The 26,006-nt window shown below is 44.6% G+C and overlaps 1 protein-coding gene across 3 annotated transcripts in view; it reads right to left on the minus strand.

The window, feature by feature from the left end:
* The window catches only part of RTN1 (reticulon 1), a 208,357-nt gene that overhangs the window by 73,009 nt on the left and 109,342 nt on the right, over window positions 1-26,006 (minus strand). The window contains exons 2-3 of one of the 3 annotated variants that reach the window (XM_030558492.1): window positions 13,984-14,751; window positions 3,020-3,802 (exon numbers count right to left, since the gene is read on the minus strand). The exons of 1 other annotated variant lie outside the window; for it this stretch is intronic. In XM_030558492.1, coding sequence (XP_030414352.1) covers window positions 3,020-3,802; window positions 13,984-14,751 — 1,551 coding nt within the window. The remainder of the gene's footprint in view (window positions 1-3,019; window positions 3,803-13,983; window positions 14,752-26,006) is intronic. One more of the 3 variants, XM_030558493.1, reaches the window with a different exon arrangement.

The raw sequence follows: 26,006 nt of genomic DNA on the forward strand, positions 1-26,006 counted from the left end.
CCTAAAAAGTTGCTTGGTAACAATGCTACTGTGGAGTTTCCATATTTGTTGTGTTACACTGATTTCCATATCAAACCTGCTTCATTTGCAAATAGAAAGGTGATCCCTAACTGCCAGCCTCACAACTCAATCTGAGCTCTCTCAGTTAGGGTTTTCTTTTAGATATCACCAACAGTGGTGCAAACAGGTGGACAAAGGGAGAGATCAGAGCTCCAACAATCCTCAGCAGTTATAGAGTTCCTTGGGAATGACAGACAGCTGGGGTAGATTAGAGCAGCCCCAGGCAACTCTAAGCTGTGGGCAAGACCAGTCAGTCAGGGAGCTCCCATATCCACTCCCTCTCTGCTGCATCCCATGGAAGCAGCGAAGAGTCTGGGCCATTGTCTATTTAGAGGTGAAGTTCCCCAAGATCTTAAACGGCAGACAATATACAGATCCATTCTCTCTCACACATGCCTTGCGAATTCAGCTATGTATTTGCATTGGAGAGAGACTAGAGACATTTTCCCCAAAAAGAAGAAGGCACAGTGATAGCATGAATCACCTTAATGGACCTCAGTTCAGATTTGACTGAGGCCATACATTTGGTCATGCTGTAGGTTTGGTGCTTCCAATCTAGTCTCTACTGGACCTTTCTTCATATAATAAAAGGCACCACACAGTCTGGTTGTCTCTGTTTTAAAGGGACCCTACTAGCTCGAGCTGTTGCAGATCTGGATTCAAGTGCATTTGGCTGAGCTGAGTAATGGGAAAGCTGCTTTCCCCCACATACAATTACAGCACCTCGTTGTAAAACACCTATCTTTAAACAATGCTTCACAGGCACTAGGATTGGACTCTCATTTCAGTATGTTTTATTTACGTAATCTCCTGCTCTCCCAACCCCCCAGGTTAACTGAGGGAGCAGCATACACTGATTTATCCTTAACATAGCAAAGGTCACCCTAACATAAGACCCTTGAGTGACAAGAATAACAGGTGAAGTGGAAGCTAGACTGAAAGCCAAACCCTAAAATCTGAATTACTCATTACTGAATGATTCCTTTTTGATAATTACAGGCCAGGTCCTGAGGTTCTTGCTAAGGTTTTTACTCAGTCCTTAGTTAAATCCATCCCCTCTGTTGTGTGAGCTAAGAACCAACACTAGACTAAGACCTTTAGCATTTGGCCCGACAGCAGCAGCAGGAATATTTCCCAGGATCTGAGCATTAGCAAAATGAAATTATACTTGCTTCAGTCACAAGACTTGAGAGTGGCCACCACAAGCCAACTCATTTTTAAGGAGGGAAGGGCTTCTAACAGCACCATGGGATTCTTTCAAGCAGACTATTCCAGCCATCAAAAAGCTATTTGTTCATCTGAACTATTTCCCCCCCACACCCAATCTGGTCATCCCCCCCCAACCCCATTTCTATGGTCAACACAACTCATGGAAGAGCCTGACATGTAGCTTCTGCTGCTGAGTTTGTGTAGGCTTAGCACAATTTCAGAGCGTACAGTAGAACCTCAAAGCAACGAACTGACAGGTCTGCCTCATATCTCATTTAGAACCAGGCAGCAGCAGAGACAAAAAATAAAGCAAATACAGTACAGCACTGTGTCAAACGTAAACTAATAAAAAATAGAGGGAAAGTTTAAGAAAATATTTGACAAGGTAAGGGAACTGTTTCTGTGCTTGTTTCATTTAAATTAAGATGGTTAAAAGCAGCATTTTTCTTTTACATAGTAAAGTTTCAAAGCTATTTAAGTCAATGTTCTATTGTAAACTTTTGAAAGAACATCATAACATTTTGAAAAGTTCTGGTCTTACTGTCCTAATTTAGGGTAAATATCCCATGAGCTGAGTGGAGGTAAAGGATCTAAGAACCATCACTACCTCACCGCTTTCTGTTCCAGCTGCAAGGAGTGCTTCTCCGATCTGCCTTGGCTAATTAAAACAGTGAGCACTTCACACCTAATTGTGTTTTCAAAAATGCAGGTGCAACCTTCTCTCAGAGGAGAGGAAAGGAGAAAGAAGAGAAGAACCCTCAACTGCTATGAGTCACACTGCTTAATGCACTTCTAGACGTGCCCACACAACAGGGCTATAGGCACGATATATGACACTGGGTAGAGTAGAAAGGCAGTTTGACTACAGTCAGGACTGCACGATTGGACCCAAATAAATTCCAATCAAAACGATATAAAGGCACAAGGGCCCAGGCCATGTCTACACCACAAAATTAAATCAACAACTTACATCGGCACACAGCCACCACAGTAATTACATCGCTTGTGTGTGTTGACACTTCATTCCTGGTGTCGGCAGAGTGCGTCCTCACCAGGAACACGTGTATCAATTGTATTGCCAGTGCAGGGCATTTCAGGGGATGGCTCCTGAAAGCCAGTAACAGTTGGCGTAAACAACGCAGTGTGTATACCGACACTGCGTCGACCTAATTACATTGACCTTGACTCTTCGCCGCTCGTGGAGGTGGAGTTATTAAGTTGGCGTGAGGGGGAAGTTATGTCAGTGGGACTGAAATTTAAGTGTGGACATTTCCATAGCTGAGGTAAGCTGCCTTGCATCAACTGAACTTTGTAGTGTAGACCAGACCCCAATCTTTCTACTAATTGTACAGACAGATTTATAACAGCAGAAGGGACCATTGTGATCATCCACTCAAACTTCCTGCATAGCACAGGCCATAGGACTCCACCCACAGATTCTGACAACAACTCAGCAACTTCTGGCTGAGCTGGTACAGTTCTTTTACAAATACATCCCACCTGGATTTAAAGCGATGAAGTATCAATGCCACCTTTTGGTGAGCAGTTTTAGTGGTTAATTACCCTGCATTGTTCAAGATATGTGCCTTGTTTCCAGTTTGAATTGGTCAAGCTTCAAACTCCAGCCATTGATCTTATTATGCCTTTGCCTGCTAGATTAAAAAACCCTCCTACATTAATCATACACATCCCCTATTCGCCGCATTGAAGAAAAACATGTTACTTAGATAACATAAATTTCTGCATTTACCTTTTTGCTTATTTAAAAAGGGTAGTGAGGGGGAAGCCAAGGAACTTCTTTTCCCAGAGTCCTTGGATGACAGTTTACTTTGGTTAACAACTGTTGCTTCAAGTGGCTTCTTCTGAATTATTTTTTCTTTTAGTTCTTCAGTACCGATGGCAGAGGTTGGTGGCTCAACACTTACTTTGGGTGCTACAAAAGAGCATTTCAGATAGGAAGCAGACTCAGCTAGATTTTCCCTGTTCATCCTACTCTCTGTTGTCTTACTTACTTCAAAGTCAGAAGCATCAGTTTTCGAACTACTCTCTTCCTGGATTATATCCATGATTATTGGTTTCATGAGAGGAGAATCTTGCTCCCTCTTGGGACTTTCTTCGGAAGCTGAAGAGGCATCGCATGACTCGATAATCAGTTCGCTGTCGAGTTCAGCTTCACGCTCTTCCCTCAGGATGCTGTACTGTATTGAAGGAGAAGCAGGCGAAGGGGGAGGCCCTCTGATATGACTGAAGGTCATGTAGCTGGAGTGTAGCACCTCTTCAGCAGCTAGCGGGTCTTCTGAGACCAGCTCTATCTCAGAGTCGCCAGACTCGGCACTGCTGGCTTCGTTATCTAAGGGGGATGAAACAGCTGGACGCCCTGGCTTGCTTTTCTGATCTTGTTTTTCTGTATAAAGGCCTGGCGAACGCTGGACTTCAGAGGTTTCAAAGGAAAAGCCCTTTGCTTCTTTAATGGCATTGATGAGCTCATCCTCTGACAGGCTGCATTTACCTTGAGATTCTGAGCCAGATGGTTCTGTTATCCCATGCAGAGAGAGAGAGAGAGAGAGAGAACACAAAGTTGTTCACAAAGATAATTTCTGATTGCTTTAAATCACTGTCTGTTGTCTAATGCAAACACAGATTCAGCTAGCAGGACTGCTTACACAAGCAGGCAACATTACCTTTAATAATAAACAATTATATCTAGCTCTGAGATCTGTGGATGGAAAGTGGGACATAAATGTGCTTTACAAGCAGGTCAGTGTCATCGTGTGCCCAAGGTCTCCCAGCAACCTAAGATTAGCTATTTTTTAAATGGGAAAATTATCAAGATAAAAATGACAGACATAAATATACAGTCAGGGTGTGCATGTGCAGGGGCATGCACGAACGCACACACACACAGAGTAAGTATTTCGGAAACATTTTATTGAATTTATAAAGGAAAAAATTCTTAGTGGTCTCTTGGCAATGAACGTTCATTTCAGTGTTTTGTATGCAACATGCAATATTCTTTTTAATAAGGCAATATTCTCACTCGCACTGCAATTCGTACTTGGGATTGAATTTTGAGTACCATGGATTAGAAAGACACAAATCCAATGTGAGCTGCTTGTCAAATATGCTGTGTGCATCATGAACAAGGTAACAATGGAAATTAACCTTATTCTGTTTTTACTCAAGCAAAGACCCACTGAAGCCAATGAGGGCTGTCTTGGGTAAAGGCTCAGCGAAATCTGAGGAAAAATCTCATGATTTGGACTGACATAATTTGACCTGTATCAGAGGGGTAGCCGTGTTAGTCTGGATCCGTAAAAAGCAACAGAGAGTCCTGTGGCACCTTTAAGACTAATGGATGTATTGGAGCATAAGCCTTCGTGGGTGAATACCCAGTTCGTCAGACTCATGTAATGGGAATTTCCAGAGGCAGGTATAAATATGCAGGCAAGAATCAGTCTGGAATAATTTGACCTGTTATATTTAAACCCTTTTTAATATTTATATTGGTCACTCTCCATCTGGATACAAAGGAGCAAGCCTCCTGTTGACCACACCGGGAGTTTTGGGGATATGAGGAATGCAGAATCAGGTCCCTCCCGATCTACTAAATTTGGATAATGAATAATCATCTGTTCTGGGGTCTCAGATGAAGTACCATATTCTATAACAGCTACTTGGATTTATGTAATTATAAAACAGCAAATATATATGCATGTCTGAATTCTAGGAATGGCTGATCACACCACCTCTTATTAAGGTTGCCCGACACTTCCCATTATAAGACTCTGTTTTCAGTTGCCTCTAATTTTGCCTAACTTTAACCATTTGGGCTAAAATATTCTATGCTAGGTGTCTGCGTCAAGCTGATTTTTTTTTAATGTTTCAGTTAAAATGGTTCAGCTGTTTCAGAGAACAAGTCTAGGGAAAATATGTTGTTTTGCCCATGTTAAAAAAATATTCTGGTAACCTTTTCTTTGTGAAGCTCTACTGCCTCCATGCTTTGAAGCAGGGACTTCAAATTTGACAGGGGGTAGCGTTTTTGTCAGGGATGTTCCTTTTGTTGTTCTGGTGAAAATCTGCCCAAATGTGGTCAGGTTCTAAGCCTTTGAAAAAAAACCTCAGTTCACACATGCGCTATAGAAACTTCTTAGAGTTTAGCAGCTAAAGTCTCTGAAGATTCTGTCCTCACCGAGCATGTTCCAGCCCCTCACAGCTCCGAGAGCTAACCAGACCATAAATGTGCTATCCCCACACAGCAGCTGAGCTTGCTCCAGCCCAGATGTAAAGCGAGACTTTCCCTGTAATGGCTGCTCCCAGGTGCTTAGGGCCAGGGTAGGGCCTGGCACTGGAACCGAGAGCAAGGAGAGTCTCTTCTATGCTCTCACAGTGACCCTTCTGCTGGCATCCAGGCCTGACTTGAAGGCAGAGGGGACAAGAGTCAGACTGGTGTAGGGTGGGACAAGGAGCCTGGTGAAACTGGGATGGGGGCGGACTGGGAAAGAAACAGAGTTGGAGAAAGATGGAAAGGGATAGAATAATGGTGACAGGGACTGGAAGTCGAGGGAGGGGAGGCCATGGCTCCCAGTCTCCTTGCCCAGGTAGTCAAGGGGGGAGACTGGGAGACAGTAAAGGAAATGGGGGACCTGGAACCACTTGGCAGAGGGGGAACTGAGATTGGATGAGGAGTGGGGGGAGAATGAAACTGACTAGACAAGGGGACTGGGAACAAGGCACCGGGCAGAGTGGAGAACTGGGACTGGCTGGGGAAGAAGACTTGGAGGCAGGGGAGACTGGGAGTCAAACATGGAGAAGGTGACTAGGATGGGCTGGGGAAGGCGACTGACATTGGGAAGAGAAGCCTGAGTAGTGGAGACTGGGTTTGCATATGCAATTATAATGGGCCTGGGATGAGGATCCAGGAGTGTGGAAGAGATGGGACTGGGTCAGGGACAGGTTGGAGAGGACAAGGCAGAAGGTCAAGCTTGGGGAGGGGAGAAAACAGGCAGAGGGATCTCTGGCCACCAGAGCACACTCCCCTTCAGAGCCTGGATTGGTATCCAAGATTCCTGAGTCTCAGCATTCCTCTACTGTCAGCAAATATCTGTGAAACCCTCTGGCAAAGTGTGCATCCTATCCCTCTCTAGTGCTGATCCCCACAGTGGATGATAACCTACTACAGCTATCAATTACCCCCTTAGCTGAAGTGGCAGAGGTCTGTGTGGTGGATCTAAATGTTACAACTCTGCTGAAGAATCAGGTGGATGTCAAGATGCCACCTGATGGCATTTCCGTGTTTTGTGAAAGAGGATAATACCACAACACCCCGGGAAGTGAGAGGAAGACTCACATTTGTGAAGCACCCACATATGATAGCGATGAGCACCACTGAAAGACTCATGAGGAAAGTCCTAATTCTGCTCTAGAGAAAGGGTTGAATAGTGTGCAGTGAATAAGACCTGGGGCCACACATTGGGGAGGAGTCTAAAACAAAATATTAGATAGCCGCTCACTAAGTGAGTGCCATCCATCCTGTGGCACTGAATGAGGCAGGGGTCCTGTGGAACAAATAGCATGTGAGCCCGCATATGGGGGCTGAATTAAGGTTGCAGAGGCAACCATCATTCTGGCATTGCCTAACGTCTGAGTGCTTAATTCTGCAAACTTAATAATATTCTTTTAAGATAGGGTTGGTTTTGGTGTCTAATAGATTATATCTACTGTATTTAATTATATCCTACCTTTTTACCTTTTATACATTGCAAACTCTCTGATTTGGGGGCTGAGTCTACATCTGCCTGGCATCTAGCATGAGGCATTGACCCTGATTGGGACTGTGTGTGCTCCCACAGGTAGATATGTAACAATGACAATACAGTGAACTAAGGATGGAGTGCTGTCACTCCTCAGGGACCCTTGAGCCAATCCCACTTCATCTCCTCCCACCCTCACCTTCAGGTAGGGCCCAATTCAGCTGAGCATCCCTATTCAGCAGAGCACTTAAGCATGTTCTTAAGTGCTTTGCTAATAATCTCTTATCTTTCAGCATCTTCCTAGGTATAATTTGTTAACCATATTATACCTATAGAGGGATGGACCAGTTTAGATAAAAGAAGACCTGACACAACCTTTCACCCAAAAAAGACAAAATTTGAAGCAAAACAAGTTTGGCTGATTGCTTAACAAAATATGAGGTCTTCATTTCCTGGTTCCCAGTGGAAAGAGAAGTGTCAAGATAATGCAAGGAAAGCTGTTCTTCTGGTTGGTCTTCTGTGATCAGTTAGAGGCAAAAAGGTACCAGAAATTTCATGGGTGTGAGTGAGACCCCCCTCTCTAAGACTTCCCATCTGTTCTGCTTTTCCATAGATAAAGAGTAAACAGACCCCTTCAGTCCTGTAGGCTTTTATATTAGATGAAAGGAACTAACACAGAGATTAAGAATAAATGTAAAGGATCCAAGAGATCATGGTGGCTGAAACTTGCTGTAGAAACAGCAGTCATCTTGAGCTAATTCATAGCAAGTGCCCTTCACTTCACTCTTAAAGAGGCAGCACAAAGAAAAACAGTCTCATAGCTACATACACCATGCCACTCAGTGGTGCAGATTCAACAGGTTCTGGTAAACCATGTGTGGTTTCGGGTGCTTTTCCAGAATTGACATCTGAACCTTTAGAAATTGGCCCAGTGACAATAGGCTCTGGCTCACTCTATTCAGAGGTGATAAGGGACCAGAAAGAGGGCATATTTCCCCACTGAGCACAGAGAGAACTTAGCCAGCTTCTACATCATTCTTGCAGCCCCCAGATATAGGGCAGGGCAGGGGTGTTCTCAGAGTGCTCCATGCTCCTGCAAACCTCTGTTGGTGGATGACATCCTGGAAAGCACTGAGGGCTGCTCTAATCTATTCAAGGGCTGTATAAAACAGCCCGAGGATCATGCTTCCCCATCTTGCGGTGCCCAGCAGAAATTAAGCACGGTAGAGAATCTAACCCAGTATTTTGCTCCTAGTTATCTTCATGCAATTTAATGTGAAGGTTCCTCACATAGAAATATATATTCTTCTTCATCAGCAGACAAAGCACAGAGGCCCGTTCATTCTGTGAGACTTATAGCACTGTAAACTGGGGGGTGAGTCTGAGCTGTGCTGCTCTTCTCTCTCCAGCTTACAACAAGTGAATGCTTATGGGCCTGTCAGATGAATCACCAGCTAACCTCCTTCCCTGCTCACAATGGCAGAGTGACAGGAGCCGTGTATTATCTCTTGACCACACAGCATTGGGTGGTAGGATATGAACAATAGCATGTTGCTCTTCTGTTATCTAGGCTCCAAACCTGCTTTAGTTAGGAAGCCATGGCCTTACTGCTTATCTTCAGCTTCTGGCTTTTAGAGAGCACCATCCTCAGCAAAACTGACAGAGAAACAATGGAAGCTTTGACTGGGAATTCAGACAGAAGCAGGGTCAGGGCCAGCTCCAGGGCTTTTGCCGCCTCAAGCAGCAAAAAGAAAAAAGAAAAAAAAAAGCCGCGATTGCGATCTGCTCTACCACTGCTGCTTCAGTCTTTGGTGGCAATTCGGCGGCAGGTCCTTTGCTCCGAGAGGGAGTGAGGGACCCGCCGTCAAATTGCCGCCGAAGAGCTGGATGTGCCGCCCCTCTCCGTTGGCCGCCCCCCAAGCGCCTACTTGCTGGGCTGGGGTCTGGAGCCAGACCTGAGATGGGTAAGTTAGGCTTGGATCATTTTGATTTTAATCAGTAAATGTCAATCATCTATTTTCTCCTCCACCCATAGAAACAGCACCTCTCACCCTTCAATGCCTCCTTTTCATTACTAGAAGGGGAGGATCTCACCTCCCTTTTGTGGAACACTCTGACACAGCAAAATGTGCGGGGTCCTGCTGCATGAGGGGACAGGATTTTCTGACTCAATGGAGGACAATGGCAACCATGTGGTGCATCACAGCATACAGATTTCCAGGGGATCTCTGTGCAGGGCCACAGGCAATGGAATAGGGGGCAGAAGTGGGCCAGGAAAAGAGTGGAAGCAGATCCAGCAGCTCCACAGCCAAAGCGATCCACCAGCCAATCTTTTCCTCCTCTTCCATGGAACTTTCTAGAGCACAGCCTAGTCATTTAAACTGTACCAGGGACAAGATTTGGCTCCAGACAGGGAAAGCCAGGAAAGCAATTCTAGGCATTTCAGTGAATACGTGTGTGAACATGCAGAGTGCATTAGAGACTATTAGCAAACAGCCCAGTAATCCATGATTACTAACCATGCAATGCTAAGCCATTATTAGGAAATATGATGATCAAATATGATGATGCTTCTGAAGACAGGCTTTTACCATCATTAAAGTTTGAACAATTAGTATCTGAGCTTTTTAATTTCCTTTTAGTATAAAAAGAAACCTCAGGAAAAATTGAATTCCTTGGAAATAAAGTTCAGTATTATCCCATGAAAAAGAAGAGCAAATCTCTTCCAAGCCTGATTATTATACAAAGATTCTTGCCTACAGCTACAGAAGTTTCCTTAAAGCCCCCGTGCACCAAAGCACTTAAACAGGTGCTTAACTCTGAATGGGACTTAAACAAGTGCTTAAAGGTAAGCAGTGCTTTGCAGAATAGGTACACTTTGCTGAATGAGGGCTTTAAGAAGCAGAAATGTGCATGGATCAGACAGCTCATAATCAGAAAATGGTGTATATTTGTTCCAAGCTATCCAGGAATATTAATTATATTCAGTATTTGGATCCTACCTATAGTGCACACGCATGGATCTAATGCAATAGGAAGTAGTTAGGGAAATCAGTAATGATGAAACCCAGCAGCCAGTTTTATACAGATTTGTTGGAAGCATGGAGAGGAAATAGGCCTGAGAGGGAAAACACATAAGCATTATGCCAGATACACAGTTCGTGCCAAGCGTCACAGAGATAAACTGGGCCATCCTAAATCCCTACTCTTCCACTCTGTCATGTAGTCTCCCTGTGGCTCAGTCCTGCACCTCTAAAACAGAGATGAGAGCACATCCCACAGGGTTCTTTTTGGAACCCCCATTACAGATTGTGAGGCACTCCAACTGCACAGAAATTGGGGGCCATATAAGTACCGTAAATAGGCAGGATGGTGAAATGAATGCTCAGAGGCCTATGGCAGGTCAGCAAGATAGCAGGACCACTGTAAGGATTGTGGGCATTTGGAGCACTGGGCAGGTTTTTTGGCAGTTTTGTGGGTGAGGGACTGGAGCTGCTGAATGGGTGGCTTACAAAATAAGAAGCTGATGCTACTGAGTGGTGGCGATGAGAGTGGGAAGAACTAGTGCTGCTAGGTAGGGTGACACTTCTGTGGAGAGGTGCTTCTCCCTCCCCATTCCTTCTCTTCCTGGCCCACCCAGCACTCAGCTGTTCCAACAGGCTGTCCAGCTTCACAGACCTTGGAAGCAGAGGTGAAAGTAAGCCAGTATGGTCCGGTACAGTGTACCGGCAAGAGCCAGTATGCCGTGCTGGATGGCATCGACTTCCACGGTGGGGACTGAAAGGGCGACTGGGCTGGGGCTGGGATTTAAAGGGCTCAGAGCTCCCCGCGGCTGCGGGCAGCCCAGAGCCCTTTCAATCCCGGCCACGGCTCTGGTGGCCGGGCTAGGTCTGGGATTTAAAGGGCTCTGGGCTTCCCTCAGCGGCAGGAGCTCTAGGCCCTTTAAATCCCTGCCCCAGCCCTGCAAAGCTCAGGGTTCCCCCTGGCGGCCAGAGCCCCGGGCCCTTTAATTTACCCCTGGGCCCCGGGGGGCTCCCAGCCACCTCTGCAGCTGGGAGCCCCTGGTCGATTTAAAGGCTCTGGGTCTCCCAGCCACAGCTGGTTCCCCAAGGCCTTTAAATCTTAAGAGGCCACGCCTCTTCTGGATGAGGCCATGCCCCCCTCAGGACTCCAGCAGTACTGGTAAGTCCTGTAAATTACTTGCACCCCTGCCTGGAAGAGCTGCTTCTCCTGCCATCTTCTCTGTGGACAATAGCAGAGCCTGATGAACTACTCAGGGACTGGGTGATGGGCAAGAGGAGGGGAGCAGCGTGGAGATGGCAGGAGAGAAACAGCCACTGAGGGGAGAGAAGCAAATGAGTTCCTCCTTCGCTCCCCTGCCCACACTTTGCTGATTCAGTCAGTGTGCATGTGACCCAGTGGGAGCTCCCTGATAACCCAATTCTGGGTCTCCATCGCTCAGTTGGGCAGCGATGCACTAAAATGCCACTGAAAGGTCAAAGCAGAGAACAGAGCTGAACAGCAGGTGAACTGCTTCTGCTTCCAGCCTCACCTGTAAATGAATCAGGGCTTCCTCTCTTCTGGCTGACCTAGAAAGCAAAGATTCCCTCAGGAGTACTGGCAGCCTAGGCCAGGCCATCTGACCCCTGGGGAATGGGGCGGGTTAGAAGAGGGGTAGGGAACAAACCATGATATTTCTATTTGGCTCGTTTCTGTCATCCATTCCTGCTGAGCCACAGAGCCTACAGAACAAGTCTGAGCTCCTGCCCCTTCCCACTCCCAGCATGCACCGCAACACCCTGCCTGCCCTGAGGCTTTGATGACCCCAGCCTGTGACCCTCCAATACTAGGGTGTGGAGCATCCCAGATACCACTGATTGGCAGTGCATTAAAAAAATATACAATCAGAATACAGCTGTCCTGAGTACATCTTACAATGGGTTCATAGTGGTTCTAAAGGGGAAACATGGGGAATACGCTACAAGGCTGCCCAGGGGCAAGGGTGGTTTGGAGAAGTAATTTCTGCTTGGAAACATGGCACTGGTCAAGGCCTCAGGAGACAGGAGCCCTGAGTTCTAATTCAAGCTCTGCCACTGACAGGCTGAGTGACTATGGGCAAGTCACTTACCTCAGTCTCTCTCTTTTCCCTCTTACTCTTTGCCTGTCTAGGTAATAGTAAGCTCGTCTACATGTACATGCAGTGCCTAGCAAAAGGAGGACCTGAGCTCAGCTGCTACTGTAATACAAACCAACAATAATTAATTCCCAGTGGCAAGGATTCCAACCTCTCCCAGCTGCCAAGTATTCATGCCAGGGCCCTTGCTTAAATCGCATTAGGGGTCTCAGAGATTGTTAGCACTGTTCTGGGTTTCTGCTTTATTGTATGCTGGGAGTTTAGCAAACAAACGCTAGCACAAAATTAATTCACATTTCCTTCCAAGTGCAGGCTGTGCGTACAGGGGTATTTATCCCATGGAGCGCTCCCACTCCCTCTCCCCTCCTGAACTGCAAAGGCAATTCACAACATGGTTTCAAATGTAGCTCTGCTTTGAAAAGGAACTGTGACAATGGCCTGATGGACTTCTGTGGCTAGGGCTAGATTGTGGCCATAGTCTGTCCTGAAGGGACTCAAGGGGGAGCTTGTCTGTAGCAAGAGCCTGCAAGTTCCTTCCATGGGGGATGAAGAACACATAGCAGCAGCTTGGTCACATTCCACAGGTGCATAAGGCTCATCCCAGTCTCCTCTGAGTGGATTGCACCGGCCCCTTTTCAGGGGGTGGGGAGGTAAGGGGAGGGCAGCTTGTACTTACTCATTTCTCTTATGCACCCAGGCAGGGCCAGGTGACATCAAACCCTTACTGAGGATCAGTTTCAGCTCAATTTACATGAAAATATTTGTGTCTAGTTTGGGACATGGCAAACAACAAGGCTTTTCCACAGCTTCCAAGCTGCCATACCCACTCTCCCTTTCAGTAGGTTTGTTGTCCCCACATAAGCATATAAAGACACTCTCAAAACAGTCCCTTAGCTCACCCTCCCAATCCCAGCCAGCTTCCTTCTGGAACACCACCAGCCCCACAGCTACCTCCCTGAGCACCTGACCCCTTGCTCCAGGGACCCATCCCACCCTGCATTTATTCTACTCTAGCATCTCTCACCTGTCCTAGTCACTCCTACCCTCCCTGTGCTCTGACAAGCCTTTATAAGCCCCAGGTGTAGCCCTGTCCTCTTTAATTGGCTCATGTGGGCCCAGCTGCTCTGACCCAGGGGCACTGGGCCTGGTTTACTCACAGGGGTCAGCTCCCCTGTGACAGTGCTCTCCCATGGCCACTCTGGAGAGTGATGTCTTCCTACCTTCACAGGGAGACCGTTTCACATCCCAGGGTTGTTAAGGCAGGGGCTTTGTAAGGGGGCTGGGCACTCTTCCCCTCCACTCGTTTCCCACATCAGCAGAGCAGGCTAGGGTGGCGGGGGGAAGGAATATGTTGTGCCCTGTAAAGTTCTCCCTTCCCCAGTACAAAATGGAAGCCCAGTGCCTCTCAGAGGAGTGTTACTGATCCACAATTCCTTCCTAGCTGGGGGCAGCATTAAGAGTTTTGTTGGGGATGTGTACTCCAGCTCCCTCTGGCCATTTGGTTTCAGCTCTGCAGCGTGAACAGAAGCAAAGAGCAGTAAAACCTTGACACCCTCTAAGGTGCTGAGCACCTGACATAGTTCAGCTGACTTCAATGGGAGCTGCAGGTGCTCAGCACCTTTGGAAATCAGGCCATTAGTTTAGGGAATGATAAGTCTCTGAATACACACAGAGCACTCACCTGCAAAGTAAGGGGGTGCTATTTTTACAAAGTGCGTGAAATCCTGGCCCAGCTGAAGTCAATGGGAGATTTGCCATTAACTTCAATGGGTCAGGATTTCACCCAATCACTTTCTAGCATAGTAAGATACTGGGTGTTGGACATCTTACCTGTGCCAGAAGATGGTGGTGTGAGAGAACCTGGGCTGTCATCTTCTGGCTCTGACACAGTCACTGTTGGAACCACGTCATGGCTTGGTTTCAGCCCTGTTTCTTGCTTATTTGGAGGTGACTCTTTGTTTGCAGTTTCCCCTATGCTTTCTATCTCAGTGAGTGTAATCTTGACAGGTGCTGTAATCGATGAGGCACTGTGTTGATCACCAAATATTTCCTCTGCACAGGATGGAACAGTTGATTCTTCAAAAAGGTTTTCTCCTTTGGCCACTTTTGTCTCCTCAAAAGCGGGTTTCTTAGATCCAGAAATATGCTCTAACTTGGCTGCTGTTTCAGGGCACTTATCGATAAAGCTTGTATTCTTGTCTTCTAAGCTTGTGTTGCATCTTTCTTGGTATTTTACCTCTTCTGATCTACTTATGTCCATGTATTTATAAGCTTCTACTTTCATGGGATCTGCTAAGGTTTTATTAACATCAGTGGGTTCTGCAGGAGTCATCTCTATTCCTGAATCTGAGCTAAACAAACCACGAGACTCAAATCCCATCACATCTTGAATGGAATGCCCTGTTGTGTTAAACCCTTCTGTGCTGTCTGAACAAGTAACAGGGCTGTTTTCTTTTTGCAGTATTCCCGAGAAGTAGGTGGAATCTGGTGGAGATGTATAACGGTCATCTGCTATCAGAGATGTGTAAAAGGACCGATCTCCTCCTTTAGATGTTTTAGTGGAACTATAATCGAAGAGGTCAGAGGCCTCTGCATCACCTAAAGAAAACACACAAAAAGAACACAGTGAAATGGAAAAGTGACTTCTTTTAATTGCTCTTTCTGCTAAACTTCCCCTTTTCCAGAGATTTTGAGGAAAATAATCTTCAATCCGATTAATTTATAGAAAAAAATAAAGGTAAACAAGAGCCTGGTCTCACGCCTGTATGAAAGGAAATGCTGAGCACTGTGGGTGAAAGGCCCAGTTTGAATGTAATTGCAAAATAGTCAAATAGACACCCAGACAGTCGTCAGTGACAACTTGGAACCTTCAGCAGATACAGCACAAGCCCTGTCACTTGAGCTAAATGAGTAACATATGTAGATGTGACAGTTATTTCATGTGCAGAAGCAATGTGATTCAGTGAAATAAGTCAAAAGACTTGGGCTGTATTCTTGGCTGTGCTACTGACCTGCTTTGCATCCTGAGGTAAGTCGTTTTGCCTCTGTCTCCCTGCCCATCATCTGTCTTGTCTACTTAGACTCAAAAGGCCACGATTTCAAAGGTACTGACTTCCTCACCGACTTGGGTGCTTTTGAAAAGCACATCAGATGCCTATATGCACCTTTGGGCACCTAAATAGCTTTGCAAATCTGGCCTTAAGCTCCCTGGGACAGAGCTTGGGGCAACACAGCACAATGGGGCAACTGATCTCAGCAGGGGGCCTCTAGGTGCTATTATATCATTAATAAATACTACTACTAATAATAAATAGTTGCTGGGGCCGGCCACTAGAAGAAGCAATGATCACGTGTTAAATTGGAGTGTAAAACGAGCTGAGCCTGGAAATCAGCAACTCCTGCATTCCAGTTCCATCTCTGAGGCCAATTCTCTCTGTGGCCCTAGGTAAGTTGCTTAGATCCTTAACTTTCACAAGTGACCTCTAATTATAGGCCTCTCAATTTCTGGAGGCCCAGCTTTTAAATGTGGGGCTTTATTTCCAGAGGTGCTGAGCACCCATGACTACAACTGAAGCCAATGGAAGCTGTGGTTCCTGAGCATCTGACAAATCCAGTCCTAACGGCCAGATTTTCAAAAGAGAATGTTGGATGCTTTCACTCAGAATTTGAGGTCACTCTGGAAACTTTTCTGCCTCCGTTTCCCTTTCTGTAAAAGAGAATGTTGGGTGCTTAAAATTAATAATACATACCTATCTCAAGGGAGTGTGGTGTTGTCAAGGTGTCACTCCCACTCTGAACTTTAGGGTACAGATGTGGGAACCTGCATGCAATAACCCCTAAGCTTATTTACCAGCTTAGATCTAGTAACTGCCACCACCAAATAGTTTAAACAAACGTTTATGGGAGAGTCATTCTGAAACTCTGTCTTCCCCCCAAATATTTCCCCAGTCTTCATCCCCCTTTTCCTGGCAGGATTGAGACTGATTCACATCCCACCAATTCCTGGTGAGCCCAGATCGAAAAAAACCTTGGATCTTAAAACAAGGAAAAATCAATCAGGTTCTTAAAAGAAGACTTTTAATTAAAGAAAAGGGGTGAAAGGAATACCTCTGTGAGATTAGCATGCAAGCTACTCTCACAGACAACAGATTCAACACACAGAGGATGTCTCTCTGGGCAAAACCTTAAAGTTACACAGAAGAAACCCAATTTGATTCTCCCTCTTATGCAACATGAAGTCACAAAAGAAAATAAACATAATCTAATACATTCCTTCTCTAAACACTTACTACTTTTAAGAAATGTTAGATGGCTGATTCCTGGATCCTTCACTCCAGCACAAACTTTTCTGAACAGACCAAAGACTGACTTCCCTTCTCCTTCTTTGAAAACATTTTGTCCCCACATTGGTTCCTCTGGTCAGGCGTCAGCTAGGCTATCTGAACTTCTTAACCCTTTACAGGTAAAAGAGGAATTAACCCTTAACTGTCTGTTTATGACAGGTGTACATCACTTAGTTAACTTCTGTATGAGCTACAAAGTATGAGTATTGATAATTGTTAATATCAACCTAAAGAGTTGGATGGATTAATTATTATTTAAGGATTTTCACTCATTGTTAAGGGAAATGCAGTAGTATAGATAAATATAGTGTCATAGTATGGAGTTTACCCACCTCTCATTTGGGGAATATGGTATTTATCCCCCTCTAATTTAAGGAAGAAAGCATTTAATCACTCCTACTCTCCTGTGCTAAACCAATCCTGGCTGTAGGACCATCACAACTGATGGGTGTGTTATCTACCAGCTCATTATGCTCAGCCAAAAATGCATTTTAATGGCACATCCAGTTTTCATCCCAATGTCATTCTAGCCTAAACCCACTGCTTGGCCTGGAACACTAGAAAGGTTAGTTTACCCACTTCCTGTTTTACCACCATACCCCTCGGGAGATCTTTGCAATGCAATGATGGAACAATATGCCCATGCGTTCCCTAAAACATAATGCTGCCAAAACATAACCACTGCCATCACTGAATGTTAGAAGAAAGCCGTTAAAACAGCAACAACGTGCAGTAAATAACCACTCAATGGCTTTGTGTTGAGGAGAAATATAAATATTCATGAATATGCCTTCCTGTTTCATTTTATTTTCCAGGCACAGTTTGTGAACACATTTCCCAGAAAAAAAATTGTGTACATTAAAGTCCCTTGTGCCCAATCATAAATTTTCCTTGAGTTTAAGGCCACAAGGGACCATTAAATCACCAAGTCTGACCTCTGGTATATCACAGACCATAGATTTTTACTCAGTTAGCTGTGAATGGAGCCCAATAACTTGTGTCTAACACCTATCTTCCAGAAAGGCATCCAGTCTTGATCAGGAGACATTAAGCCTGCAATCCTTCTGCATATGTCCCACTGAGATCAGTGGGAGTCCTGCACCTGGAATGAATGCACTGCCAGGTTTTATTCAGCCTGCAGAAATACTGTGAGAGGTTTGATGGTTCTTGAGGTAGCCAGGACTGTGAGCCACCTGGTTATCCCCTCCCTCCAACAAGAGGGAGTCTTGCTCATGCTTAACCGGGTTTCAGTTTCCCTAACCTCACCAGTTAGTCACCCATGCTCTCCTCTGGGATATGCCAGCCTTCACTTTGTCTTCCAAGGTAACAATCACAGAATACCAGGGTTGGAAGGGACCTCAGGAGGTCATCTAGTCCAACCCCCAGCAGGACCAATCCCCAGACAGATTTTTGCCCTAGATCTCTAAATGGCCCCCTCAAGGATTGAACTCACAACCCTGGGTTTAGCAGGCTAATGCTCAAACCACTGAGCTATCCCTCCCCCCAATTAAGTGTACCCAAATTCCCCAGTTCCTCGAAGCATCCCCCTGTAGTGTTCAGCCCCTTATCTACTGAACACTCATAGAAATACCAGATTGGCTGTCCCTGGAGAAACAATATACACAACAGTTTCAACTCAGGAGTGGCGCCAGGCTTAATGTCACAGCAGTGAGATATAATTATAGTGAAAACAACCAGTTTATTATCAACAATACACGATTCCAATGACAGTAAGAATGTTGGAAACAAAGAGTTACATATAAAACAAAATCATATCACGCTTTCTAGAGACAAAATTTGACAGGTTAACCCTTCTGTATAAAGAAGTTTTATCGCACTCTTCTGCAGCATTTAAACCAGAGTTGGTTGAGATCTCATTTTTATGCATGTAAACATATTACCTGTTTACTTCCTAGATGCAGGATAAAAGTGTGTTTTCTTTGCCTTCTGTTTATATCTCTAAAGTTCCTTGTCTGAACTCAGAGTCAAGATAACGACTTGTGGCTCATTTTTCATGTGCTGCTTGCCTGTTTTCATATCTCTCTGAATTCACCTGTAAATGGCTTGCCATTATGTTAGCTTACAGTGGTTAATTTACATTTCTCATCTGCCAGAAAACCTATTGGTCAACCCTGCCTTGAAAAAAGACTAAGAACATATTTTCAGCACACATACCTAACTCCTTACCTAGCATCTGTACATCCATTTCACAGTGATATTAATGAGCAGTGTGGCCCTGGCTTTCATTTAGGACCTCACATGATATTCTTTGATGAGTCAGAATGTACACATCAGAATCAAGACATTCCTGTAACCTCCTTGCCAATGGGCAGTGAGAGGTTATTGGGTCATAACAGGCATCAAGTGGGACTTTCAATCATACAATAAAAACTACCACACAGACAAGTTTCACAAACCAATGGGAAACATGCTAGCCAGATTCTGACCTCGGGGCAATGGTGGCTTGTGAAACAAACACGTGGCTAGGAGTGAAGAACATCTGGATTCTATTCCGGGCTCTCCTATTGACTTGCTATGTGACTCTGGACAAGTCACTGCCTCTCTCTGCTATAGATTCCTTCTTAGTTACATAGGTCTAATAATACCCACTTCGTCTACGTGCATCTGACGAAGTGGGTATTCACCCACGAAAGCTAATGCTTCAAAACGTCTGTTAGTCTATAAGGTGCCACCAGATTCTTTGCTGCTTTTATAGGGCTAATAATGTTTTCCTGACTTTGTAAAATATCATATAGAGGCAGATAATTAATTATTTTATTACACTGGTGCAAATCCAGAATAACTTCATTGTCTTCAGTGGATTGACTCCAGATTCACACCAGATTAGAATTAGCCTAAACCCTGCTACCATCAAGCAGACTCGAAGGTCCTTGGGTCCAGGTGAGCTCCATGTTGCACTGGACCCCAAGGGGGAAGAAAACCCAGCATTAAATCATCTACATCCTCATCCTGAGGCAAGCCAGGAACTGATTTGTCCCTCAGTTTCAGAGCTGCTCTAATTTTCACCCAGCAGCCAATGACTAAAGATCTTATCTGGGGATGGCTCACTGGATTACTGCAGTGTTCCAGCCAGACCCCTTTAGCTTTGTCCCTTCTACTCCACCCAGGCTGAGGGCTCCATGCTCCAGGAGGACCCTTAGCTCACCGGGTAAGCCAGTTTTATGAACCCTTTTGTGCTGAAGAGCAGAGTTGAGGTACTGTTCCCAATGCACCTGTGTTCAGGTGCCCATCCTGTTCTCCAGGAGATAATACCCTCAAAAGACAGCCTTATTGGAGCTGATTGAGGGTAAAAAAAATCCTGCAAAAAATCACTTTTTCATGGCACTTTTTCTGCCAAAAAAAATTTTTTTGGCAGAAAACCACTGAAAATGGAACATCTTCAATTTTTGGCCAAAAATGTTCTGTTTTCTGCTGAAAAATTGGAGCTTGCCAGGAAAGCAGATGCTTGTCATGGAAACGTTCATTCAGTCAAAACCCCAGTTTTCCATAGTCCTCATTTTCAGTATGTCTTTTCTGGGCTCCTCTATGCCTCTCCCCCATGAGTGGGGCACTCCTCGGGCTGGTGCTGAAAGAACACACGGGTACATCTGCCAGAGCTCTTCACTCAGTAATTTTCTCCCCCTTCCTCCCACTTTGCTGACCAAATCACTCTCAGTATGGTTGGAGTCAAAAGCAGTGTTGGGCCTAGAAACTCTGAACAAAAGCTGTATCTATCTTAGGTACTTCTATGGCCCGTAGTATCCAAATGCCTCACAATTTTTAACGTATTTATCCTCATGACAGCCCTCTGAATTAGGGAAATGCTATTATCCCTATTTTACACATGGAAACCTAATATACAGAAAGGGTAAGTGACTTGCCCAAGGATGTCTGTTAAAGAGCAGGGAATTCAATCTGCAACGCCCAGGTCCTATGACAGTGCCCTAACAACTGGGCCATCTGATTTGCCACTAGGCCACATACCGCCTGTTATGTTCACAGCATACACAGAGAAGGTAGAATAAAAAACATTTATATTCTCCCTGAAAGGTTACATCATAACCCTATTTTAGTTCTTAGAACCCAGAAATCTAACACATAGCAGCCAGTCACATGAGGATTCACAACACTTTCTCTTTTTGCAAACACAAAACTGTTCCTGTGAATGTTCATGGAATGCTGGGGGTGCGGACCCCGGCAAAGCAAATTCAAAACCAATGTTCACAAATGCTTGTGTGCAGGATTCAATCAGCTCAACCCACAGCATATATATGTCAGATGGCCATGCCTTAAAAGCTCTTAGCATTTCTGGTCAATAGTTTAGTACAAGGATAATCAAAATTGCTGGTTTAATAGGGACTTAGCAGCAAGACACTGATACTTAGCGGTTATAGCACAGCAAACCAGATGATTGGTAATATTTTTGTTAGAAGCTGGTATCTGTTTAGCTTTTCAATAGAAAAGTTAAAAATAAAACATGTATATGCTAATAAACATTATTTGCAATTTTCAAAAATAAATAATAGTGTAGTTGATGGTATCAAACATAACTGTTGCTTTTTATATAAGATCCCTGTTGATCCTTGATCATTTTCCAATGCCAGATCAGAAACCAGACTTCTAACTGATGTTACTAGGGTGAAACTAGAGTTGTTTCTAGGTGTCCGTATTGCATTAGCATAGCGTACTGAGAAATTCCAACTCCCAGGGCTGCTGCGGGGTTCATAAGATTGTGTAATGATGAAATCGACTAATTACAAGGGTTCAGTGCAGATCCACATTTATAGAGGAGATGATTTTAGAAACTTTAACTGCAATTATAAAAGTGCCTCTTAAGAAAATATTAATACATAATTACTAGTCTGGCTATTATAGATTGGAAAATCTCTCGAGGTCCCTTCCAGTCCTAGAGTCTATGAGTCTATGAGTCTATAACTGCTGGCTAGATGTATCTAGGCTCTAGCAAGGTGAAGATAGCTACCCTTTTATCGAAGAGTGGTATATTCAGAGCCTAGTGATTAAGCAGACTCCCTCTAACTTTAAATTTATTCAGATTCTGTTCAATAGCCGTGGGAAAGGGAGAGATGAAAAGCCCTGTTAATTGACACTGAATTTAATCTTGTTTCAGATGTTCCCCCAAAACTTAGCCTGCCAATTCAGGTAAAGCAAAACTATTCACTGACAGAAAGGAGCAACCATGATGTCCTGTAATACAAGCCTTGGAGAAATAATATATCCGAGTGTTGATCCAGCACATGTTCGTGGAGATGGCTAATGGAGATTAAAATGTGCCTGTCTAGTGTAATGGTTTACTCCCCAGACTGCAGAGAAATCAGCTGATTTTTAAATCTCTCCAGAAAACTCTAGTTTGCTGAAGAGGCACCTTTTTCTTGCAAACAGGGAACTTTTATCTTTATCAGAAAGAAAGTTGTCCATTATCTAAAGGCTCATTGTTGGTATTCTCCCTATGAGAAATTCACCTCTTTTTCAGAAGGCCAGCCCAACGAGTATGCACCAGGTACGTCCCACTTAACCTTTGTTTTGAGAACTGACTTAAATGGGACTTAAGTGGTACACAGACCTTGACTTTCTGCACAGGGTGAATTTTGTTCCTGGGACAAAATACTAGTCCCATTGAAGTTAATGATAAAAGCCCCATTAATTTCACTACTGGTGTGTAGCTAAGAGATTATGTGACTGATTAAATGGCCATGGAACCCAATGGGAGTTCTACATTTATGCTAAACTAGCATTTATTAAATGTGTTTTCAGGGATTGAAAAGAATGAGAGATTTTGAAAATGGCTATTTTATGTAATCAGGGCTAAGTTATCAACTGACCAAAATAGTCTCCATTAAAGGCTAAATTTTGAAGCTATTAAACAATTGATGCTGAACATAATTTAGAATTCATTGGTTCCATACAGAGTAACATTCTGAATTTTAAAAAGGCAACTGATGTCCAATTTTGGATCAATGAAAGATTAAGTGCTCCACGGCAATGGAACAGAACTAAAAGTTAGCTGAGGATAATAGCTGAAAAAAATATCTAATTCAAATAAGTGATTATTATAGTTTCTGCAGAGTAGGGTATGTTAAATCCCACTCAGTGAATAGTTTAGACTCTTTTTCATGTGCCAAGAAAATTATTCGGCGCATGTATGTTAACAGGTCTTTATCAAGTGGTCAGAAAGATAGGTTATTTAGATATAGACAGGCACTCAGATATCACTGTGATGGCCTCCAATATATGATCGCTGAATTAATTCATATGAATGTGAAAGTCTAGTTCTATTCTGAAAAATAATTGTAAAAATAGCAACACCAGGTTCAGTATTGATTATACCTCACTGATCTTTTTTTCAGATCAAATCTACTAAATTTTCAGAGGGGGAGGCATTGGCCTTGAGGCCCTCTTCACCATTACACCATATCTATACATACTACCTGTTCAATGCAGAGCAGCCTTTTGCAGTGCAACAACTTTATTGAACTTACATCCTTTACAACAATGCTAGACATGCCTATCTGCCAGCAGATGGTGCTCTTTCTACTAACTTAGATGATTTTTTCACATCTTAGTTCAGAGAGAGGGGAGAAGTGATCTGTTACAGTGTATGCAAACTCAGCTTTTACATTTCTCTACAGAACTCTCATGAGCCTGCCTGTATGAAAGATTTAACTTAGCCATGCACAGTATGGTCAAATATGGACAGAATCAACTTCAACTGGCTGGCAATTACTTTGTGATACGTTTATGTGACAGACATTATCAGATCTCCCAACAGTCCTGGGTTTTTGAGACTATCTCCCTCTGACCTCCAAGTCCTCCCTGTCCCTGTTGACGAGTAGTTTGCCCTGGGCCCATTTAGGAGGGCCCACAAAATTGAGTTACATTGTGACCTGGCGCCTGGAGTCACAGCACCACTCAGGTTTAGCTCATCTGCCCTTCTGTAGATGGAGGCAGAGGGGAAAACTGGCCAAATGTAAGTGGCGTTGCAACCCTGTACCCTAGGTTGATTGCCAATCAAACCTGGCTTGTCCGCCCCTCTGCCTTCACCTACAGAGAAGAGGACAGGGCGACCCTGAGTGGTGTTGGGTCCTGCTTTAGTCACTTGAAATGGTGGGAGGTATGCATTATAAAAAATGAATGTATTGCAGCAGAGCTAAATTGCATTCCCATCATGGACATTCTTTTCCCCGGCTCTCTATTTGAGTCCTGAATGCAGGGGCAGATGAGAGGATGCTTTGTGCTGACTCAACCCAGCTGGCTAGACTTTGCTTTAGTTCCCTGAGACAGGAGAGAGACCATGCTTCTGATGATAAGGACTGAAGCTGTGACACAGTTATCCTTCTCAAGAAGTCCCCACCTTCCCCCGGATCGCAGAAGGAAAGCTGCAGTGTGGAGAGACAGTAGGGTGACCAGATGTCCCTATTTTATAGGGACAGTCCTGATTGTGGGGTCTTTTTCTTACATAGGCTCCTATTACCTCCCCCGCCCATCCTGATTTTTCACATTTGCTGTCTGTTCATCCTAAAAGACAGGGAGGCTGTGGGTCACAGCCCAAGTGATGTAGGGGCTCCAGGACAAAAGGATGGGGGAGGAAACAGCAGACCTGATTCTCTCCTCTCACTTACACTGGTTTTACATCTGGGTAACTCCACTGTCTTCAGTGGAGTGTCTCCTGATTTACACCCACATGATAGGGGGAGCAAGCCCTGAACTCTTGCAATCTTGCATTAGACAATTGTGGTATCATTTGCATGTCATCTTTCCCATCTGAAGGTCCAAAGAAGACAGCCCAGAGTCATGGCTGGGTGGTTTTTCCTCCGCTTGAGATGTCTACTGACTCCATCTCAAGCAGAATCTTGAGCAATTCAGAAAACCAACCTGGGTAAGTCATGGCACTGGCTAAGCTGCTGAGCATAAGAGCATTTTCTCTAGGAGGGTTGTGTAGATTCATAGATTCATAGACTTAAGGTCAGAAGGGACATTCAGGAACACAACGAGGGGCTAAATCCTAAGCAGTGCTGAGTTCCCAACTCCCATTGTCTTTAATACAATTTGTGAGTGCTCAGGATGTTTCCCTGACTAAGCAGTGTACTATAGCCACCATTCCTGTGCTAGATTGTTAAAAGGAGAGGTGAGTAGGTCTCAGTTTGGGGCCCAATCATTGGAGGTGTTGAGCACCCTGAACTCCCACTAACATAAACAGGTGTCAAGGGTGCTTAGCTCCTGCCAGCAGAGGCGGTTCTAGACATTTTGCCGCCCCAAGCAGGGCAGCATGCTGCGGGGGGCGCTCTGCTTGTTGCCAGGAGGGCGGCAGGCAGCTCCAGTGGACCTCTCGCAGGCGTGCCTGCGGAGGGTTCACTGGTCCCACGGTTTTGGTGGACCACTGGAGCTGCAGGACCAGCAGACCCTCCGCAGGCGTGCCTGCGGGAGGTCCACTGGAGCCGCCTGCCGCCCTCCCGGCGACCGGCAGAGTGCCCCCCGCAGCATGCCGCCCCAAGCATGCGCTTGGCGTGCTGGGGCCTGGAGTCGCCCCTGCCTACCAGGGGGTGCTGAGGGGTCCCAGGATCAGGGCAAAGTTACCAGCCAGGCTTGCAAAGTGAGTGTATAATAAATGATTCAGCATTTTTCCCCCCATGGAGAGAGACCGCATGCACAGCCTGCAGGCTTTCCACTTCAGCAAACAGGCTGAAATAAAACTTGTCATAGCAGTAAAGTGCTGGTATAAATGTCTTTGACAGCTCTCACCAGTGGATTAGAAAACATGAAAATAAACAGAACCAAAAAGAGTCTCCCCCATCAGCACAAATTTTTCCAGCATTCTAAGGGTGAGTTTTAAAAAGAGGTGATGACATCCTCTAAATAGGAACCAATAGTGCCCTCGGGGCTAAATCGTCATGGTAATTATCTGACTGAGGATAACACCAATATCACTTTGCCATTTCAACAGAAAGCCAAGCATCTTCAGAAATGAAAAGACAGGTACAGGCAGTATAATGTATGTGTTATAACAATAATATTGTCAGCAGTTACCTGACTTGTAAGATATGGTTCAAGGATACTAAAAATCTTCCTAAAACGCTATCCAATCTTCTCTAGGGCTGATTAAGCTCTGGTTAAGAGAGAGAATGTATTCTTATTTCATTTTATTCACGCAGTACCAATACAAACTTAGGTCAAAGAATCAAATTTTCAGAAGCACCTATGTTACATAGGTGCCTGTGGGCTTGTCTGTATGGGGACACTCAGGAAAATTAATCTGAATTGGCTAAAGGTGTGATTTAAAATGGATTAGTTCAACTGCATCAAATCCCTATGCGTGGACACTCTCATTGAGAATTAGGCTGCCCTTAATTCAGCTTATTTCAGTTCACTGAATTAATGCCACTTCAATTCTGAGTGAGAATGTGCACACAGGGGTTTAATGCAGAAATCCACTTTTAATTTACATCTTCAGTTAATTTAGATTAACTTTCATGCGTGTCCCTGTATAGACAAACT

The sequence above is a fragment of the Gopherus evgoodei genome, chromosome 4 (assembly GCF_007399415.2).
Source record: "Gopherus evgoodei ecotype Sinaloan lineage chromosome 4, rGopEvg1_v1.p, whole genome shotgun sequence".
Lineage (NCBI taxonomy): Eukaryota > Metazoa > Chordata > Testudines > Testudinidae > Gopherus > Gopherus evgoodei.